Genomic DNA, 21,248 nt, shown 5'->3' with positions numbered 1-21,248 from the left:
GAAATTGATTGGAGGAGCTGTATGAATGTTAATTAAATTTTAGTTTGATTGGCTTACGTTGCTATTAATGTAAGAATACGTGAGTTTAAATATAGTGAAGCATATTATCCTTTTATTTAAGAATTAGAAAGGAATTATAAGTAATTCTAAATATTGTATAAAAAACAGATATAATTACAAACTAAGATTGATTTTTTATAAAAATATTGAAGTGTGGATAAAATAATGTTTAAACTACTTTTTTTCTCTTTTACACATGACATACCTACCATGTTTTTTTTTCCTTTTACATTTTAAGAAAGGTTAAATTTTAATTTTAATCTCTCTAATATGTCTAGATTTGAGATTTAGTCTCTATACTTTAATTTCTAATATATGTTTTTTATATTTTTGTAACGTTATTATTTAGTCAAAATAGTTAATATCATTCACTTTTTGATTATAACATTATGTGGGGATATATAAATTTAAAACCTTAAGAGAGTATTAGAGATTAATATGTGGTCTATCATTTCTTTTAGGTTTATTGGTTTTTTAACATTATAAGACAATAGTTAAATTTTAATTTTGACCCCTAGACTATGCTAGAACTTGATATTTAATCTATGTACTTTAATTTTTCACATGATTTGGTTCATTTACTTTTATAATGTCATTAGTTAGTTTAAATAGATATTATTGTTAACTATTTCAATTAAAATGTTGACACTAAATTTTTCAATAACACCATTCCAACAACAAAAAATTTTCATGACGTTTTCAAATGAGTGCTTTTAAGAAAAAAAAATCCTAATAAATATTTTTAATGTTATTTTTATCAGAACTAGGCTTGAATTTGAAAATCTGAAAATGGAGGACTATATTCCTGAAAATAAAAGTAGGTGGATTAAATTCCAAATATATGAATCATATAGGGACTTAGAGCATATTTTAACTTACAAAGTTTCACTTTATAATTTGACACAAATAAATAATCAACTCAATGCAAAGCGTGGACCAAGAACTATACTTGTAATAATATTTCATGCTTATGCATTTTTAGCTTTAGAGTGATGGATACGCTTTCAAATTATTTTCAACTATGAATTCCGATTTTGATACAATGATATTTTCACCAATATATAAAATAATATTTGATGTTGCATGAGCATGAAGAATCATCGATGAATAATAATATGATACTTTATTGAGATAAGAATGTGGTAAGAAAATTGAAGGCACTCGCCCCATGGGTCAAAAGCCATAAGTGACTAATTTGAGAGATGAGAAATTGTGGTAAGAAAATGATTGAGTGTTCGAGAGTGGAGGTGGAGATTGAAGTTGAGAGTAAACAACAAAGGAAGAGTGGGATCTCCTTAGGAATGTTATTTAATCCGAATTAGTTGGATACAGGTTTGGAGATAGGAGTTAGACTAATTAACTCATGTATCACTCGAAATTAATGGCAAAGCCTAGTTGAGTTGACCCCCAAAGTTTTAAATGTTTATAATTTAATCCTTTGTAAGTATACTATAACCCTTCTAAAAATATAAATAGGCCCCCAAGGTTTAAATCAATCATTATGTAGTACATTTACTTTTAATTTGGTCCCTCCAAAATTAACATTCTGACTCCGTCACTGCTCAAAATATATTAAATCAAATTAAAAATCAATTGAATAAATTTTATTTATTTTTTATTTTAATTAAATCAGACAAATTAATTACACCGATGAAACCAAAAATCAAGCATCAACATCGATATAATTTTGGAAACATCACATAAATCATTGTACCATTTAATTCTTCTTGGTACACTTTCTAGACTATTATTAGTCAAAAATTATTTGACTGCCTGATTGTCAGTTTTTATAATAAAATTTTCAGATGCTAAATATATGAGAAAGGTTTTTATTGCCTTTTTAATAGATATAAAAAAGGGGCCTGTTGTGATCTTGAGATACTTAGATGTTATTTAGAGAGTGGTTCGCTTGTCACATTGGCATCTGATCTATAAGCAAGGCATGGTTTAAATTGACCTTGTGCGACTCGCATATGAGGGACATAACATACCTTGTTCCTGAGTAAAAAAAGAAATTGTTAAAAGTATTTATAAATAAATATTAATATTTTATTTAAAATTAATATTAAGGAATAATATTAATACAATGCGAATAGAATTTCTAAATTTGTTAGAAGGTTGACAAGTGTCCTATAGAATACAGTAAAATATTAAAAGATAAATATTTTAAAAGGAAGCATATAACAAAATTTTAATGCTGCTTGTGAAATAAAAATATATATTGTTAGTGTATCGATATTATCCCTAATATTAATTGTTATATATAATTTGAATGAGAAGATAATCATAATAAAATAGGGTAAAATACATTATCCAATATTATCCTAAAATAAAGTTTATCTTATTTTGATTACTCTATTTTTTTCAATTTAATTATTCTAATTAAGATAATTGTTCAAATTTGTTACTATTGTTAAAAATTACTTTAATCCACTAATATATTACCAGAGTAGCACATTAACCAATTAAACGAGTATATGTAGACCTGTGTATGGATCGGGCTACCCGTCTATGTCTAAAGATTCAATCAAAATTTTGGAGTGTTTGGTAAAAATATTATGCTCGAAAAATGAGATTGGACAAAAAAATAGACCCGTTTTAAGTTTATAATATTTTATATTATGCTATTCTTATATATTACATATTAAAAAATAAATTTATACTAAATATAATAATACTACTCTAATGTAAACATTAAAATAATGTTAAGATACTGTATAAAAATTTAATAAATAAAAAATTATAAAATTATAAAATATTATAATATAAATATTTTTAAAAATATTTAAAAATAATTTGGTTTAGTTTTTTACAAATTAGACGAGTTTTGATAAAATTTTAGACTTAAGCCGAGCCGGGTTAGAATAATCATAAAGTATATTAATATCATGCTTAAACTCAACTTCAATTCGATCCCACGCACCATGAATACCTCTACTTACACAATTTTTTTTCTTTTTTTTACTTTTAATTAAAACTTAAACATCTCTCTATGATTATTTCATAAACACTTTTCCATTCCAAAAAGCCTTTTTCCTTGTTCCAAACTCTGCAACAAGTTCAAACCCCAAGCAAGAACAAAGAACCAAATTTCAACTCTGCCATGCTATTTTGGCTCTCCTTGAAACGTGAATTAAAAAAATAAAATTCCATATATAATTTAAAAATTGTAATTTTCCCATTAATGCCTGAAGCTGTGAAAAAAAAAAAACAGAGGCAAGCGCATGATTTCCAATTTTCTATTTGATTTTTATTTTTCTCAGCATTTTCTCAGAAACCAAACAGAACTTTTACATTGTCAATTCTACTTTATTCTTTAATTTAAAATGATAAGACTTGGCTTCTGCCGGCATTTTGCTCTGCCGCTTCCTTAGTAAATCTCGAACGTGTTCTAGGATTTTTGAGATCAATCCAAGCTTTGAAGTGAATATTTTATTTTAATTTTCTATTTTTTTATTGTTCAGATAAGTGAAGAAAATTCTGATATTTCAGCTTTTAATTGATTTCTATTTTCTTGCCTGCTGGGATATGGTTAGATTTGGCATATTGTTCCCTGAGAAATGGAGGAAAAATTTAAAGTTATTAAAAATAAGATGACTTTGAGTGTAATTTACCTTAAAATATATACATTTTTTTGGGTGCATAAAGATATACAAATATATACAAATATTAACAGAGTATTAATAACATAAAAATGAGACTTGTACAAAATCAATGGTCCAGATTCGATAGTTATTTGGATTATACAAATCACACTACCTTCATCTTCTTTACCTATTAATTTAGTGAGCAATGAAGTAAAAAAGAAAGAAAAGAAGAAAAAAAAACACTTGGAAAATTACAATTCCAAAATTTAACGTAGAATATTACTACATGGCTACCTTAGTTAATTTCAAAACGACGGAACGACGCCAAATCCATACATGTTACCGCCGTTGACTTCGACTTCAACGTCACTGCGCTTTGCAAATCTTCCTTTAATCCTCGGCCGCACCTCCGCGTAAGCTTTCCTAGAAGCGTAACGTATCGTTTTCTCGAATTTTCTGTTCTTTCTCTTCTCTCTGTACCTCAGCACCCTCGCTTCTCTCTCCGCCAACGAGAGTTGCACAGTCTGATAAGTCGTCTCCGTCACTTTCGCGCACGGGACTGATACATCCGTAATCGTACTACCGCCATCTGGAACTACCCCAACATCCAGAGAAGAAGATGATACCTGCAAAAACAGTAAGATAGTGAAGGGTTCGAACTTTAATTATGGAAGAAGTATGAAGTAGCTGCTCTTTTGCTTACACTGTGACTAAGACAGTGAGAGTTGTAGTTACAGTTGTAGTTGTAGCCATAAGGGAAGGCTTTTGGTGTAGTGAACTCCATGTCGAAACAGTGATCGTTGATCATCGGAACTTGGACGGTGTTGCTTTGGACAGGGACCACTCCATCAGTTCCAGAACTGTTCTGGTCCTGGTCCGGGGTTTCCATTTTCGGATCCACATGACCGTAATCCAGATCTAGGTACGGATCCATCTCGGGAAACACGTACTGCCCTGTGTTCACGTCCGGGCTTTCATGTGCTTTGTGGTTAGGGTTAGGAAGCAACCACGACGCTGCCTCCGCTTCTTCCCTGCTGCTGTCAGCGTCTCCATCGACGTCGGAGAAGTAACGGTCGTCCAGGAAGTTAAACGCTGTGTTGGGCTTGACGGAATCGTAAAAGGGAGCCAAAGGAACCCGCTCGTGCCGGCGAGCGAGAGGGTTAGCGGAGTGGATGTCTCGGTCACAAGTGACGCAAAGAGCGGCTGCGTCAGCCTTGCAGGTGACGTGAGCCGGTGCTTGTTCGCAAACTTCACAGACCAAGACCCGAGCGTGACGGGAGGCTAGCTTGTTGGCGGCATGGATTTTGGAGTCGCAGTTGGGGCAAAGGAAAGCCGAGTCAGGACGGCAGAACAGAGTGGCCGTCGCTGATTTGCATGAGTCACACAACTTGGACGCCATTTCAACAAGTTGCTGGGGTTAAACAAATCCACCGTCTTTCTCCTTTTCTTTCTCTGTGTCTGAAATTTTCTGAAAGGTGCGTTTGAGGCTAGAGTTTTTGTTGGGCTCTGTTATGATTGCAGCTTTGACCAAGTTGTCGATGACGGTGCAGTGCGGGACAGGGGAGATCTCAAGACACCAATAAAGAGTGAACACGTGGAAGAGGCTTAGCCGAATAGAAGGATTTTATTCAGGGTTGAAAACTGGAGGGTGGAGTGCAGAGAGTTGTCATTTTCAGTGGAGAAAGCAGCTTTTTTCCTGTTCTTACCTTTTTGGTTCCAGGATGGGGCGTAATTATTAATAGGGTTAATTTCAATATACATCCTCAAACTATCGCTGAATTGGGAATTGGTCCTAAAAAGTTTAAAATGTTATAATTGAGTCTTTAAAGTTTCATTATATCAACTGAGCCCTTCATTCAACCTTACTGTAATGCATTAAAATTAATTTCAATTTGAGATGAAGCATATTTAAAATATGTTGAGAATTTGTCATAAGTCTATGTACTTTTATAAATTTAAAATTTAATTTTATATTTTTATTTTTAAGAATTTAATTTTCTATTTTTCATGTAATTAAAAAAATATTTTGTAATGAATTTGAATTTAACAAAATAATTTTGACAGTATTAATAGTTAGACCCAAATTTTGAAATCTAAAAAAGTAAGATTAAGTTCCCTAAGAAAAAGTATAGAGATGAAACGCCAAATTTACGAAGAGTACAAGGATTTGTGGCATATTTAACCAATCTATTATCTATCTACTGACACTTTAGTCTTTACTCATAACAAAGCAAAGCAAGGCTGCTCACTCAATAAATGGTGGGTTTGGATGGGCGATTGAGTGCGGTACGTTTAACTTACTTTTTGTCTTACGCTATAGTATCGCTATAATATCTAATCTCACTGCCACCGCTATTTTTACACTAACTGCAGGTAAACGCACCACCCATCCAAACACACCCAAAGTCTTTATGGGGTCTTTTGCTACTGGGCTTTTAGCCTCGGACGATATGGCCAATGGGTCTATGGGCCTATGGCATTGGCCTTCTTTAATACTAAAACAATGTAAATGAAATACTCCAAAAAAATTAAAGAAATATACATTTTAGTACCTAAACTTGGTTTCAAGGTTTAAATTGGTATCTAAAGTTTTTTTTATCTGATTAAGTACTTGAACTTAGCTTTATGATTCAATTTGATACCTAAAGTTTATTTTGTCCAATTAGATACTTAAACTTGTTTTTTTTATGTCCAAATTAATACTTACATTAAATGATTTATTTGAACCAATTTAAACTATAAAGTCAAGTTCAAGTGCTAATTTAAACAAAAAAAGTCATTTTCAAGTACCTAATTGGATAAAAAAAATTAGGTACCAAATTGAATGTTAAGGCCAATGTTAGATACTTAATTGGATAGAAAAAACCTTAAGTATCAATTTAAACCTTGAAGCCAAATTCAAATACCAAAATGTATATTTACCCAAAATATTACCAAAATGCCCATTTAAATCTTAACTGTAACATTATCTACATATATAGCCTTTGAGTAGTGTTGCTAACATGTTAGAGAAGTTCACTTCTGCTACATAGAAACTCTAGACATCATCCAACAATGTAAAATTATGTGAACCATACCATGTTCCTACGACAGCCATTACAGATATAAAATGTCGGAGATCTACTCATCATCTGGTTCTGCCGAGAAATCTGGGTCTAGGGGCTTTTGCAACTTAGGCATTTCTACATCCTTCATCCTCTGAGCTCCTCGCCTTGTATTTGCTGCAAACTTTGAAGCTAGAATTGTCACACCTAGATTCAGTTTTACATGGGAAGACTTCGAAGACACGACACTGTGTTCTTCCCCTTGTTGCCTTTGGTCACACTCCGTCACACTAAGGTTTCTCGCCATCGTTCTCTTCACGTGTCGGCGCCAAGCTGCTTGAATAAAGCAGGCACCCCATGTCCTCCAATGGTAAGAATGGTACCTAAATGTGTGTTGCAACTTCTTGCTGTGGAGACGTCGAAACTGGTTGGCCACGAACTTGAGATCTTCGGCTCTTAATACAAAGGCCTCCACTTCAACTAATGTTCTTACCGTTCTTGTAGAGGAAGGCAAGTTGGAAGAAGATTTGGGAAGTAAAGCCCAAGAAAGTAGCTCCTCGCCGCAAAAATCACCTGGTCTTAGATTAATCGAGTTAAAGAAACCGGTCCGGCCTCCATTTGTAGTGCAACTCTCTAACCTCCCTCTGATAATGAAAAGCATCTCCGTGACAGGGTCACCTTCCCGAACAATGTAGGTTCCTTGAGTACTTAAAGACGATACTAACCGCTCACATATGGCATCTAGTAGTTGATCATCCATTTGTGAGAAAAATGGGACCTGAAACCAATCACTTTGCATGTCATTAACCGAAACCAACATTTTATTAAGTGCACGAAAGTAGCACGAACAACTTACGCGCCGGACAAGGTCCAAACATAGATGGCGTTGGATATCTCGACGGAGATCAGGGGGTAAGGCTCGTAATATCGATTCTTCATCCACACCACGAGTTGCAAGCCACTTATACTGAACGAAACATTGAACACGTTCTCGCAGGTCTTGAGGGAGTTGGCGATGTCTCATCCACTCCTCGGTGTCTCGTCGTTTAAGCCTCCATTCCTCTAGTCTCACAGTGATGGATTGTAGGTAGGTCTAAGTAAGGCCCAATGCATGTTATAAGAAGAACATGTATGGTAATTGAACCCAATGTCGAAAGCAGTACGAAATCGTATATAGGGCACCGACGATACCTGCATATTTCCGATTAAATGGGCAAACAGAACTAAACCCAAGATGGCAATCAGTATGGCAAACAAGGTTTCCCACACAAATGTACTTGTATTTAGAGCTTGTCCATAGGAGCTGAAAATTCAGAAAAGCAGAATTACACATAAAAAATGTCCATAAATAAGTTATTTATAGTACAGCATGTTACGTAAGGCATACCTCAAATTCTGCAAACCCCACCATAGACAATAGAAATACTTCTGAAGGAAGCTTGAAGAAAGTACTTGCTTTGTCAAAGCAATTTCGAAAATCCCGTAGTCGAAACTGATATCGTTATCATGATGACATTTAGTAAACACAACGGTACCGTTTTCCCATTTCCGGCGACCACCGTCACCTAATGTGCCACAGTCAAGGTAATGGGGATTGCATTGCAGAGGGCTAGTTTCTTTTTTGCATTCGGATTTCCAACATATTACGTGTCGTTCAACGGACAGCAAATACCATGATGCCCCTAATACCTACAAGAAGCGAACCTGAATCATTTTTAGGAGAAAAAAAAGAAGGGAATTTAAGTCGAGTAAGAACCTATATATCACATACATGGCTAGCTAACATGTAAAGCAATAGATTATATGCAGCACCAGCCCAAGCAGTCTTTGTGACGACACCAGTATTCTTTATAATCTGAGAGCTTAAAGGGAAGATTAAATACAACCGGGGAACATATTGCACTAAAACAATCAGCACCAATGCATTATTAGTATAGTCACCATGGGAGCTCCTTGTTGCTGGTATAATGAACCATATCATAATCTGCCATAAAAAGGAAAAATTTTATTTATGACAGAACATTAATATTACTTGCAATCCAAGGCATCAAAGGTCTTCATATAGTACCTGGGGAAGAGGGAGGGCAGCTAGTAGATCTATGAAGAAATCTGATTTCAAGTACCTGCTGGCAATCATATGAAGGTCGGTAACAAGTTCGCCTCTCCTGAATACTCGGGAGTTAGGCGATTCATACGCGGTTCGGAACTTGATGATTATATGCAATGCGTAAAACGCATCGGCCAGTGTTCGGAAACATGTGACGATGATTCCTAGATTTAAATCAGTATCCATACAAGATGTAGTGTCTTTGTTGATGACTGAAGGCATGTAGAAAAACAATGGATCAACAAATAAAGCTACTAAGCACCAAAAGAGAAAAATCCTGTTCCATTGTAAGAATGTTTCACTGCCAGGATCTAGGATTCTTTCCTTCCTGGGCTCATGATCCTCTGGAAAAACCTTGAATTTTCCAAATTTGGGAATTCTACTATTACTATTACTATCAGAATGACCTCCTTCAGTTTTCAACAAAGGGACTGTTGCTTTGTATACTGGCACTGGCTTCTTGATATCAGTACTGCCATTGTTATTGAACCTGAGAAGTCAGAAAGGTTACCATTAATGGAAATTCAAGGGGGAAAAAAATGAAATTGGGAAATGGTGCTTGCATTACCTCACTAGTTCCTTCATTTTGGACTCCATCCTTGAAGTCAGAAAAATGGGTGCATCTCTACAGCAACAAAAGGTTATCTGAAAATCCCATCATTAAGAAACTTTCCCTTACTTTCAGGTTTCTTTTTCCAACTGAGAAAAGAGAAAGAGTGTTGACGTAAGCAAGAAGATACAAGGCTTTGGGGGGAGAAAAAGGAAAGGAATTCTGTAGTAGTATATATGATGCTATTTGTTTTTAGTTACCTTAAATTTAAAAAAGCAATAATAAAATAAAATGGAAAACAACTCAGAGGTTTACAAGTCAAGAACTTTGGAAAAATGGATACACAATTGGAAAGGACGTGAAAAACATAACTTTCAAAAGGAAGATATTTTAGCAGAATTTTTCAAAGCGGTAATTCAACCCAAACCAGATAAGGGCGGTGAATATTCTGATCATCAGGTCAATATACGAGATTTGTTTTAACAAAATTTACAATACTTTAATTATTGTATGTTAGGTGAATGGGAAGGAGGTCGTGGCAAAGCCAAAGCTCGGCTTCCTTAAAATAAATTTTTTTTATTTAAGTCCCTTTATAATTTATAAAATTTAAATTAATAATAGTAAAATTGTACTTTGACCTCTCAAAATGATAAAAAATTATAAAGATATAAACTATTAAAATAAAGAAATTATATTTTTACTATCGTAAAAATATATAATTTAATTCCGACACTCCAAAAAAAATTTTGGCTTCGAAAATAAATATTAGATCAAATAGGTCACAATTTAATGTATAAAGGGGAAGGAGTTTAATGTCTTTAAGAAACACCTTGAATTTGAATTTTATAGACAAAAAAATCTGCAATTTAAATCACGAAGTGTGGTGTAATAGTAGCTCTCCTCATCTCTTAATCATATAGTCGAATGTTTGATTCTCGTTAATAAAAATGAAGCATATTACGCTGCTAATCTTTTACTTTTTTGGAGAGTTCTTGTAACAAGAAAGTTGATTGTTACGAAAAACAATAGATACCTTAAATTCAACTTTAAATTTAATCGGAATCATACAAAAATATTAATCAAAAAACATTGGTAAGCATTTATTAATAAGATTTGTGTTGAGTTGAAGTGCGGAAGGCACGTCCGCATTTCGTTTTTGGAAGTTAGGTCTTCCCACATTATTTAATCTTTTAGAATTGTCTTCCTCCGAGCCTTAAGGTGCTGGGATTTGCAATTTTTTTTCTTTGTTGCCTTCTTTTAAACTAAAGAATTAATTAATAATTTATTTATGATAACAATTCTATTTTAATGTAATAAATGATATCTTTATTCATCCATGAAACACATGTAAATCCTTTTTTTTTAAATATAAATAACATTATCAATTGAAAATAGTGAAAAGCTTTGTAAATATCCAAAAGATAAACTACCTGGTACTGGCCAAAGTATAAAAAATAGTATGATTAGGGCGAAATTAAAATTTTTTTAAGGAGACCGAATTAAATTATATATTTTACTATATTAAAATTTAATTTCACCATTTAAATAGCTTATATCTTTATGATATGTAAAGAATTAAAAGTAAACTTAATCAATTTTATCATTATTAATTTAAAATTTTATAAATGATAAAATAACTTCAATAAAAATTTTCTATTTTAAAATATCGGAACTCCTATACTTAGTTCACTATAGATGCAATGAATTCAATCATTCATCCCCTAGTTTATAATTAGTGGTGACACCTACTTGACTATGAAACGCAATGTAATCATGCTTCCATTGATTTACACAATTAGCTTTAGAAAAAAAGAAGAAAAAATCAACGCCTATCTCTCATTTATGCATTACAACATTGCATTGCATACCATATAAAAGAACATCCACATTGTTTTAAACAATATCATTATCTATTTTTTTTCATTTGTAAACTTCATTATTATTATTTTTAGGCTTTTTATCCCTAAATTAAATGGTTCAAACTTTTTATTATAATTTTAACCTTTCTTAAATATTAATAATTCGATTTAGATAGATTTATGAAATAAAAAGAAATAATAATAATTAATATTGAGTTGTTAGCATTACCTTAATATAATATGATTGCTAGTCTATATTATTAAACTGGACTGTTTATAACAGTCCCAAAAATATATAAACTGATTGAATCAAAATGAAAAATTAATTAAATCAACTGTCAAACACATTAAGCCGAATATTTATATTTCTTTTAATTTTTTTATTTTTTATAAATTTAATAAAACGAAACAAATTGTTTAGACTGAGACCACCAACCCGATTACAAAAACATTACATCTAATTCTCGCACCAATGTTAAATACTATAGACACATATGTAGTGGCCAGCATCTGGGCATTTTTGGCTTCTGCCTTGGATCATTGTCTTGCAGCCGCGAGAATATTACTTTAAATATACATGTTTTTATTATCATAAATTCATCAATTATTAGTTCGCTAAAAGAAAACTAATGATAATACAAAGTGAAAGATATTCACTTGTACTTCAAATCACGTCCTCCGTCAAGATTTAATAAAATAAAAGAACAGCCAATCTAAAACCATAAATAAACGTTTCCTACACTTGCTTCAGTGTTTTACATTCAATGATGGAATGCTCCGGCAACATAATCATCTCAAATATAGCACATTGATTCAGGGACACCAATGAAAGATCAATCTACCTATGCAAATGACCATAGACGACTAGACGAGGCAAGTTCCATTTGAGACCGAAGGGAAGTGGCAATTCACTTCAGCTATATCAGCTATACTTGTTTTGCAGCCAATGCTATAACCAGGTAGAAGAACCATGATTAACTTGAGAAGATAACTGTCTATGAGTATCAAGCTCTGCAGCTAAAGCTAACCATCCCAGAAAACTCCCCATTTTAGGCATACCACAAAGACAACCCCAAAAGAAAAACCCAGAAAACCCCTCATTTTAGGTACCCAGAGCCAACACAAACAAAGAAAGAATTCCTTAAAAACAAACTCTTTTCTATATCATCTTGGTATAGATGCAGACACAATGAAGAAAGGCGAGTTCAGCATCCCAACTTTCAAACTCAAGTAGAGAACTCCCAACTTATTCTTTATGTTGAAAAAAGCAGAAAGTATCCATCCTTGTAACATTCTAATTCTTTTTGTTGTCTCTTTTAAAAGTTTGCAAAGAAATTATTAGATGTTTTAAGGACATTAAAACATATCAACTTCTGTGGAACAGATATAAGTACCTGCCAGAAGCATTTGAAGCAGCTCCTCAATCCTTTAAAGATAAAAAGTTAAGAAATGCCACTAGAGTTTGAGTGAAGTTGCATCAGAGCTGGAGAGAGAGATTCATTCAAAGTTTCAAACAGTAGCAAATAGCCAAATAGAGATGATGCCAAATGGGACCCACAATCATCTAGTATTGAAGATCCCATAGCCAGCCAGCAAAGAAGTAAATCCCGGGGGAGCGTAGAAGCAGAAAAACACTGAGGCAGACCCAGAAAACACCTCAACACAAAAAGAAAAAGAAAAAAAAAGCATGAATTTTTAGCAGAGTTCTTGGAATGATTTCTCAACAAAATTTATAGACATCATCTTAAGCTTCTTCTTTCCTAACAGAAAGGACTATATAGCATATATAAAGCAAAGAAAACCAACGTAGAATGTAGAAAAACGGAAAAAACTTATCCAAATCCAAGAGGCTGAGGGCGTTGCCCAATTAAAAACAGTAGCACTGAAGTCCAAACAAACTAAACATTCTTGATCTCAGTCTCCTCACATAAAAGCTACATCCTTGTGGTACTTAGCTCCTGCTGCGATGGCGGTCCCTTACACCATTTCTGCACCAAATTCAGTAGAAATATTTCATGCTCATATATCATAAAGCAAAAGGCCACACAATGCAAAAGTAAATTAAGACAAGCATGGCAGTGAGCATGATCAAATGTATAGGGCAAAGGACGGATAACAAAATCTCAACTGGTTCCTAGTATGAAGTTTATTGATGAAAAAGATTACTACAAGGCCCATTCAGCTCTTGTATAAAGTTTAAGGATCTTCACCCATTAGCATATGGCACTTCCTCGCGACCGCGGTATTGGGGAGACTTGCTGTAGTTACGCCCACGCGGAGAGAGACTGCGGCGTCTTGGGGACCGTCCACGAGGACTGTAGCTTCTGCATCAAATTGCTAAGTGTCATCCAATCACATACAGATAACAGACTTCAATCAATCATAAAGATAATCAATGTTAGCATAGGAGGCCTTACCTGCGACCATAGCTTGGGCTCCTACGATATCTAGGGCTGCGGCTGCGACGTCTTCCAGAACCACCACGTGTGCGGCATTCTCGAGCAAAATGACCAGGCTCACCACATTCATAGCACTTCAAATCAGAACCACCAGAGCGTCCACGACCGCCACCGCCACCACCGCCACCTCCGCCTCCACGTCCACCTCTGCCTCTAGAGTTATGAGAAAGCTCAACTCTCCAGCCATTCTTGCCTGTTCCAAATACAGGGAATAGATTGCGACTCTCAAACTAAACTCATGCTCATTAAAGATGCCATTATGAAAAAGAAAACAGGGGCTTGCTTTTAGATGGATGAAAGAGATAAACACTATGATCCTGCCAACAAATTTTACAGACTGCCGCATTAATATAAAACTAAACAGTCAAGAACAATAGAAAAACAAATTGTATAGGGAAAAAAAAGCCAATTACATATTTTATTTGGTCAGGGTAAAGACCAAAGGTCTTGAGCAAATATGGGCAACATTTGCAACATAGTTTGTGATCTAACAGCATAAACAAACTTCCTCCACAAAATAGACATGAAGATGCGGACATGGAAAAATATGTTCTTTGTAAAGCTCATCTGATTCTGAATAAACATAGACTTCAAGGGGCGTACCAAAATTATAATTTTCATTATAAATCTTTCTTATCAATTAGGAAAGAGAAACCCCATAACCAATGTGTTATCTTTTATTACATGAAAGGCTAGTATTCACAGGTAACTAGACAAAACATTTAGGATGCAATAAATGTCATCTTCATAAAAAAGAAGAAATTGTTGGAATACCATCTAATTCACGAATGGCATCCTCAGCATCTCTGTGATCATCAAAGTCAATGAAAGCATAACCTGGAGGCCTCCGAGCAACCCATACACTAAGGGCGGGAAAAGAAAGAACATCAAATGAAAAGGTCAGCATTTGGAGTATTATGAAAACCCGAATCATGTTAAAGGCAAGAGAGCAAACAAGATTATACCTCCGAATAACTCCAAAGACACGAAACTCATCTTCAAGATCCCGCTCCGAAACTCGTGGGTCTAGGTTACCCACGTACACGCGAGACATCGTGTGTGTGTTTTTTTTGGGGGGGTCAAAAGAAACCTACGAAATAATTCTCACGTCATTCATGTTTCAATTCAACACCCAACAAATCAACCAGAAAAAGGGTGTTCCCAGATTTTATATATATGTATATATATCAAATAAACCAAATCAAGATTCAGAAAATATAAAAGAAACTTGAAAATCAAATTAATTTGCAATTCCTGACGATATTTAGAGAAGGAAGAGCGAAAAGATAGAGAGATCTGAAGCTCACCCTGGTGAACTGCACCAAAGCAGAAGCAATAGCAGTAGCGGTAGCGAAATCAGCTGCTTCGGCTTTTTGAGTTTTAGGGATTTTTTTTAGTATTCTGTTCAATGGCTACTACCCTTGCTTTCATAAGGGTGTTTTTATATTAGGGTTAATTCCATTAAACTTCCTCAAATTATGACTAAAATTTTAAATTAGTCATTAAATTTTAAAATATTTTAATTGAATCCTCAATGTATAAGTATCCTATTAATCAAGTCATTCTGTCAGTCTAATTATTACATTTACCATTATATGTCAGCTCAAATCTACTTTAAAGGAATTTTAAAATAGAAGATCAAATTGTAAATATGTGTACCTATTTCAAGAACAATTTGAATTTAACATATTTATATATAATAGTCCTCTTAAATTTTATTGACACTATCTATTTTTTAACAAATTAGATCGAAATTATCTCTAAATATCCTCACATCAGACTCCAATTGACATTCAATTCCTAATTTTATAGCTAAGCTACAATATTAAAACATTTTAAAATTTAAGGATTAATTTAGAATATAAGCAATAGCCTGAGGTCATATGATGGAATTAACCATTATATTATCCCAGATTTTGGAGGGTCTATTTCATCATATGAGATCCAGTCCAAAACAGTATTGGGTCCATTCTATCCTTGCCTGTTATATGGCTTAAAACTAGTATTCAGCCCATAAAAAGATTGCACCCATCGCAAAATTTTAAAAAAAACAATCTGAAATGTAAAATAACTACTTACTAATATAAAATTAAAAATTACCAATCAAGAGAGGTCCTTGGTTTTCAGTATCCAGATTGGAGAATCGTGCATAATTATATGTGTAGATCTCTAAATCTTATCATGTGCGATTGTTATAAGTAGATTTTAATTCAGTTAGTTCAGTTAATTTGTTGGTTTTAATGTAAATTATATTAGTTTTTAATTTGTTTTTGATGTAATGATTTAATTCTGCATTGTGACTACTAAGGTAATCCATTTGTAACAGTTTGATACTTGTGGTTACTTGAACTTATAGTTATACTTTAATGGCACGTTTGGTTTACTGTAATGGAATAGAGTTGGAATGAAATAAAGTTGTAATCAGTAATTCAATTGTTCGATTGAATGGAATAGAACCGTAATAGTATTATGGTGTTTGGTTGAATAGAATAGATATTATAAAAGCATAAAGAAAAAAAGTTGAAACGATCGAAGAACTTTTAACAAAATATTTTTAGTTAAATGATTATTGTTATTGTTATTAAAATTTAATATGATTATTATTAAATATAATTTAATAAAAATAATATTATATAATTTAATAACATTCTTAATGTAATTATTTTATATTAAATTACATTAAAATATTTCGAACATTTTATTTTATATTTTTACGAGTCCAAATTTTAAAGGATAAATCTAAAATTAATTTTGTTAATTATTCAATGTTGTATGAAATAACTATTCTTTAACGATACCAAATAATAACTATTACGGAGGACAAAGAATATGAAATGAGTATTACGTTTAATTAAACAAATGAATAATTTACCCTTTATTGAATAAGGAGATTGCTATTCTATTCCCCAACCAAGCATGGCGTAATTGTATTATACTTGTTATGTTTCAAAAGAAATTTAGAAATCAATAATCATTTATTTAAATTTTTATTTGTAAGTTTTAATAATATTAATATATTTATTTTATTAATTAATAAAAATTAAATTTACGATATCTATTAAAATCATATACGAATAAAAAATTAACGCGTGTTAACATGGAAACAATCACCTTAAATATTTTAATAAAAAAATCCATTAAGAACTCAATTAAATATTTTTAACGTTGAAGGGTCAATTTAAAATTGGAGTGATAGTTTAGGGGCATTTATAAGAATTAACCATTGTCTCTTTATTTCCGTTGTATTTTTCACTTCTTCCCATAAGCCACAGCGGGGATAGAAAAAGTCGTTCGTCATTTTCTTAAGCTAGCACACGTCTACAGTGCTTCTACGTCTTTTACTTTTTATACATTTTTATAGATCATATTCCCTTTATTTTACTTTAGGGTTCTCTTTTTCCGATCTTTCTTTGAAATTTGGAATCCAGAACTCACCGATCCAGCTCAGCTTGCCGGTTCAACTCGACTCTCTCAACCCACTACTGTTCTTCTCCATTTACGAAGTGAGTTGTTCTTACTCGCTTTCTCCCCACCTACTTTTCGTGTGTGTACTTTTTCCCTTTTTTTTCTGAGGGGGTGTTAATTTGGTGAGATTTTAGTAAAGAATGAAAGAAAAAATGAATGATTTTTCTTGCATGAATACGTGGGAAATTGATAAGATCACGCATAAAAAGTAAACAAGGGGGGAAAACCCATTATTGTACTGCTTGTAGATCTTCAAATTTGTAGTATCAGTTCATTCGTATTCGTATTTACAAGCTTGGATTTTTCGGGTTAGGGTTTTTCTTTGGGGATTAAGATGGACCCATCTGGTATTGGTAATGATTGCAAGAACGAATTTTGTATTGATAATTTGATAGCTGCAAGAAAGTCACTGAAGCTTAGCTTAGAGAAATCAAAAACCCTAGGATTGGCTCTTGAAAAGGCTGGACCTAGGTTAGAGGAGATCAACCAACGATTGCCTTCCTTAGAAGCTGCTGTTCGCCCGATTCGTGCTGATAAGGATGCACTTGTTGCTGTCGGGGGCCATATTAACCGAGCCGTGGGCCCTGCTGCGGCAGTGCTTAAGGTTTTCGATGCTGTTCATGGACTTGAAAAGTCCCTACTATCAGATCCCAGGAACGATCTTCCTGGGTATTTATCGGTGTTGAAACGCCTTGAAGAGGCATTAAAGTTTCTGGGTGATAATTGCGGATTGGCAATTCAATGGTTGGAAGATATAATTGAGTATTTGGAGGATAACAGAGTTGCTGATGGAAGGTACCTGTCGAATATGAAGACCTCTCTCAAGGGCTTAAGGGAGTTGCAAAATGACGGGGAAAGAGTACATCTTGATGGTGGGCTTTTGGATGCTGCATTGGATAAACTGGAAAATGAGTTTAGAAGACTATTGATGGAGCATAGTGTGCCACTTCCAATGTCATCACCGTCACTAGGTGAACAGGCATGCATTGCACCATCGCCCTTACCTGTGACTGTTATTCAGAAGTTACAAGCGATTCTTGGTAGGCTGATTGCTAATAATAGACTTGAGAAGTGCATTGCAATCTATGTTGAAGTTCGCAGTTCAAACGTCAGAGCTAGCTTGAAGGCACTTGATTTGGATTATCTTGAGATCTCAGTTTCAGAGTTCAATGATATGCAGAGCATAGAGGGGTATATAGGACAGTGGGGGAAACATTTGGAGTTTGCAGTAAAGCATTTGTTTGAGGCGGAGTTCAAGCTTTGCAACGATGTTTTCGAGAGGATTGGCTTGGATGTTTGGATGGGTTGTTTTGCAAAAATAGCTGCACAAGCTGGTATTCTTGCATTTCTTCAGTTCGGAAAGACTATTACGGAGAGTAAGAAAGAACCTATAAAGCTTCTCAAGCTACTGGATATATTTGCATCTTTGAACAAATTGAGATTGGATTTCAATAGGCTCTTTGGGGGAGCAGCATGTATTGAGATCCAAAACCTGACAAGAGATCTCATCAAGAGGGTTATTGACGGAGCAGCCGAAATTTTCTGGGAGATCTTTGTTCAGGTGGAATTACAGAGGCAGAGCCGCCCTCCTCAGGATGGGAGCATTCCGAAATTGGTGAGTTCTATAACTGATTACTGCAATAAACTTCTTGGTGATGATTATAGGCCGATCCTGACCCAAGTTCTTGTCATTCACCAAAGTTGGAAGCATAAAAAATTCCAGGAGATGATCCTTGTAAATGAGGTTTCGAAAATAATAAAGGCCGTCGATTTGAATTTGGATACATGGATGAAGGCGTATGGTGATACTACCCTTTCTTGTCTTTTTGCCATGAACTGCCACTGGCATCTATACAAAGACTTAAAGGGAACAAAAGTCGGAGAGCTCATGGGAGATTCTTGGTTGAAAGAACATGAACAGTACAAGGAATATTATTCTGCTGTCTTCTTTAGAGAGAGCTGGGCTAAGCTCCCTGTTCATTTAAGCCGTGAAGGGTTAATTATGTTATCAGGCGGCCGTGCCAATGCTCGTGATCTTGTAAAGAAAAGGCTCAAGACTTTTAATGAAGCTTTTGATGAGATGTTTAGAAAGCAGTCTGGTTGGGTTATCCCAGAAAGAGATTTGAGGGAGAAGACATGCCAACTAATAGTGCAGACGGTTCTACCTGTTTATCGAAGCTATATGCAAACTTATGGGCCATTAGTAGAGCAAGATGCAAGTTCCAGTAAGTATGTAAAGTACACAGTGCAGGGGTTGGAACAAATGCTCCATTCTCTTTTTCTACCGAGGCGGGAAAGGTACGGCAGTTTCAAAGGTAGGCCAACAGGCAGCAAAATTGATAATGGGGTAGATCTTCGCCGGACTGCATCAGCTGTTGCGTGATTGTCCAATCTATTTATGTTGCGGTGGTTAAAATGTTCATGTTTTAGAGGTTTAATCTTATATCTTGTACATATCAGTGTTCTTAGGGCGGAGGTAGAACTATTCTCCATCATTCATCCTTTGCCCTTGGACAGCACATGCTTTGGACATTTGACATTTCATTACTCAAGGAATTGCCAGAATTTGATGTGTGAAGCAGATTTTGCTTTGTCAACTGTAAAGCAAATGTGGGGTGGGATTGGGGGACATAACAAGCAAGAACAGTGTTGGGTTGGCAGATAAGAGAATAACATCCAGGTATAGCATTTCAAGTTTAACTTCATATTTATGTTTATTTAATTATATAGTTGATAGCTTGTTTGGGATAAAAGCATTGTAATTTAGTGGATTTCATGTACAAATATTGTGACATAAAAAGTGGAAAATGAAGGGGCTAGCTGTGATTAATTAATTTATTAAGAGATCAACATTCCCTAAAGAATCAACTTTGATGAGATGCCTTATTATTTTGTGCTATTAGGATAGGGTGTACATGTCCTTGAGAACTTACCTTCCTCAGTTCCTCTGCATTGGGAATAAAGTGTTCGGCTGTTTCTTGGATTATTTTTACTTATTAGAGAATAAATATAGATGTTCCTTCTTCGAATTTATTTCAGCATCTTCTTTATCCTGTTCTTTCCCTTTCTTCTTCTACCATATTTTGGAGCTGTGCTTTTGTTTTCCTCATATCCTGGCAATATTAACTTCCTGTATCCTGCTGATGTATACATACATACATACATTATTATTTACGAGTTGGTGTCACGAGTTGTACTCAACATTAATCTAACTTTACGAAATTGTATTATTATTAGGTGTTTTGTCTTTTTAAGATAAATCTGTTTCAAAATTATATTGTATTGTGTTATTATATAATCCTCTATTTGTCCTTCATATCAAATATAAATTGTCCATGCAGTTGTTTATTCACGTATTTGTAGTCTAATCTATGTGTTTAATACCTAAATTGATACTAGATTCACAAAAAAAATATGATGAACATAATTTCGAAGATTCAATCAAAACATTTTAAATTTTAAAATTTAATTTAAAATCTGAATAATTATTTAGGGTATTAACTCTTTTATATTATTTCAAATTCAAGAGGCTCTAATTCATCATATATCAAATCTACTCCCAAAGAACATTGGGTTCATCTATTCCATGCCTATTATATAACTTAAAACTAGTGTATCAATGCTGATGAAATGAGACAACTTTAGAGTTGGGTGGCCAATGTAAAATCCAAGTTTCATATGCTATATGCACACACCTCACAAGACTACCTCCCTGTTATTATCCTTTATCTTACAAGTTCTCTCTATCATTTGTGCGTCTCATTTACATGTTGTTCTTACATAATAATTTACAATCAGAAAAAAATACATAAATATCATTTATAAAATCCTCAAAAGCTTACAATTACGAGAGTTTTCTCTTTCTTTCTCCCTATCAACAATCTCTCTTCCTCTTAAACTTTTATAATACATCTTATGATTCTCGATCATTTAAATGAACTGTCATCAGCTACCATGATCTCAATCTAATATCAATAATGTTTAAAAAAAAAAGTAAAGTACAAAAAATTGACAAATTGATTCAGCGGTGAAATTAGGAGTTTATAATGGCCCCAACCCCCTTAAAATGGAGTTATTTTAATTTTTTTTTTTAAATTTTAAATTAATAAAAGTAAAA

The 21,248-nt window shown here is 33.8% G+C and overlaps 4 protein-coding genes across 5 annotated transcripts; 1 reads left to right on the top strand and 3 right to left on the bottom strand.

The window, feature by feature from the left end:
- Positions 1-3,761: 3,761 nt before the first annotated feature.
- Positions 3,762-5,164, bottom strand: LOC108461897 (zinc finger protein CONSTANS-LIKE 4-like). Its single transcript, XM_017761874.2, has 2 exons — positions 4,351-5,164; positions 3,762-4,273 (listed from the first exon to the last, which is right to left on the bottom strand). Exons 1-2 carry the CDS (start codon positions 5,044-5,046, stop codon positions 3,953-3,955), a joined length of 1,017 nt encoding a protein of 338 aa, XP_017617363.1. The 5' UTR covers positions 5,047-5,164; the 3' UTR covers positions 3,762-3,952.
- Positions 5,165-6,564: 1,400 nt separating this feature from the next.
- LOC108463089 (probable cyclic nucleotide-gated ion channel 14) lies at positions 6,565-9,603 on the bottom strand. Its single transcript, XM_017763031.2, has 7 exons — positions 9,367-9,603; positions 8,760-9,288; positions 8,463-8,675; positions 8,079-8,380; positions 7,883-7,994; positions 7,548-7,784; positions 6,565-7,469 (listed from the first exon to the last, which is right to left on the bottom strand). Exons 1-7 carry the CDS (start codon positions 9,393-9,395, stop codon positions 6,768-6,770), a joined length of 2,124 nt encoding a protein of 707 aa, XP_017618520.1. The 5' UTR covers positions 9,396-9,603; the 3' UTR covers positions 6,565-6,767.
- A 3,296-nt stretch (positions 9,604-12,899) lies between these two features.
- On the bottom strand, positions 12,900-15,092 carry LOC108464458 (serine/arginine-rich splicing factor RSZ22-like). The gene is made up of 6 exons (XM_017764770.2): positions 14,974-15,092; positions 14,632-14,756; positions 14,441-14,529; positions 13,625-13,859; positions 13,418-13,531; positions 12,900-13,195 (listed from the first exon to the last, which is right to left on the bottom strand). The coding sequence occupies exons 2-6, from the start codon at positions 14,718-14,720 to the stop codon at positions 13,159-13,161; spliced, it is 564 nt and encodes a 187-aa protein (XP_017620259.1). The 5' UTR covers positions 14,721-14,756; positions 14,974-15,092; the 3' UTR covers positions 12,900-13,158.
- A 1,819-nt stretch (positions 15,093-16,911) lies between these two features.
- Positions 16,912-20,160, top strand: LOC108464498 (exocyst complex component EXO70A1-like). 2 transcript variants are annotated; one of them, XR_001868310.2, is made up of 2 exons: positions 16,912-19,811; positions 20,035-20,160. XR_001868310.2 is itself a non-coding variant. In XM_017764832.2 (2 exons), the coding sequence occupies exon 2, from the start codon at positions 17,466-17,468 to the stop codon at positions 19,512-19,514; it is 2,049 nt and encodes a 682-aa protein (XP_017620321.1). In that variant the 5' UTR covers positions 16,912-17,169; positions 17,445-17,465; the 3' UTR covers positions 19,515-19,995. The 2 variants fall into 2 exon arrangements, 1 of the variants encoding a protein (XP_017620321.1); XM_017764832.2 differs by lacking the exon at positions 20,035-20,160 and having other exon boundaries at positions 16,912-17,169; positions 17,445-19,995.
- The last annotated feature ends 1,088 nt before the right edge of the window (positions 20,161-21,248 follow it).

Source organism: Gossypium arboreum, chromosome 13, assembly GCF_025698485.1.
Source record: "Gossypium arboreum isolate Shixiya-1 chromosome 13, ASM2569848v2, whole genome shotgun sequence".
Taxonomy (NCBI): Eukaryota; Viridiplantae; Streptophyta; class Magnoliopsida; order Malvales; family Malvaceae; genus Gossypium; species Gossypium arboreum.
Note: the sequence above shows the minus strand (reverse complement) of the source record. Positions and strands in the feature narration are given on the sequence as shown.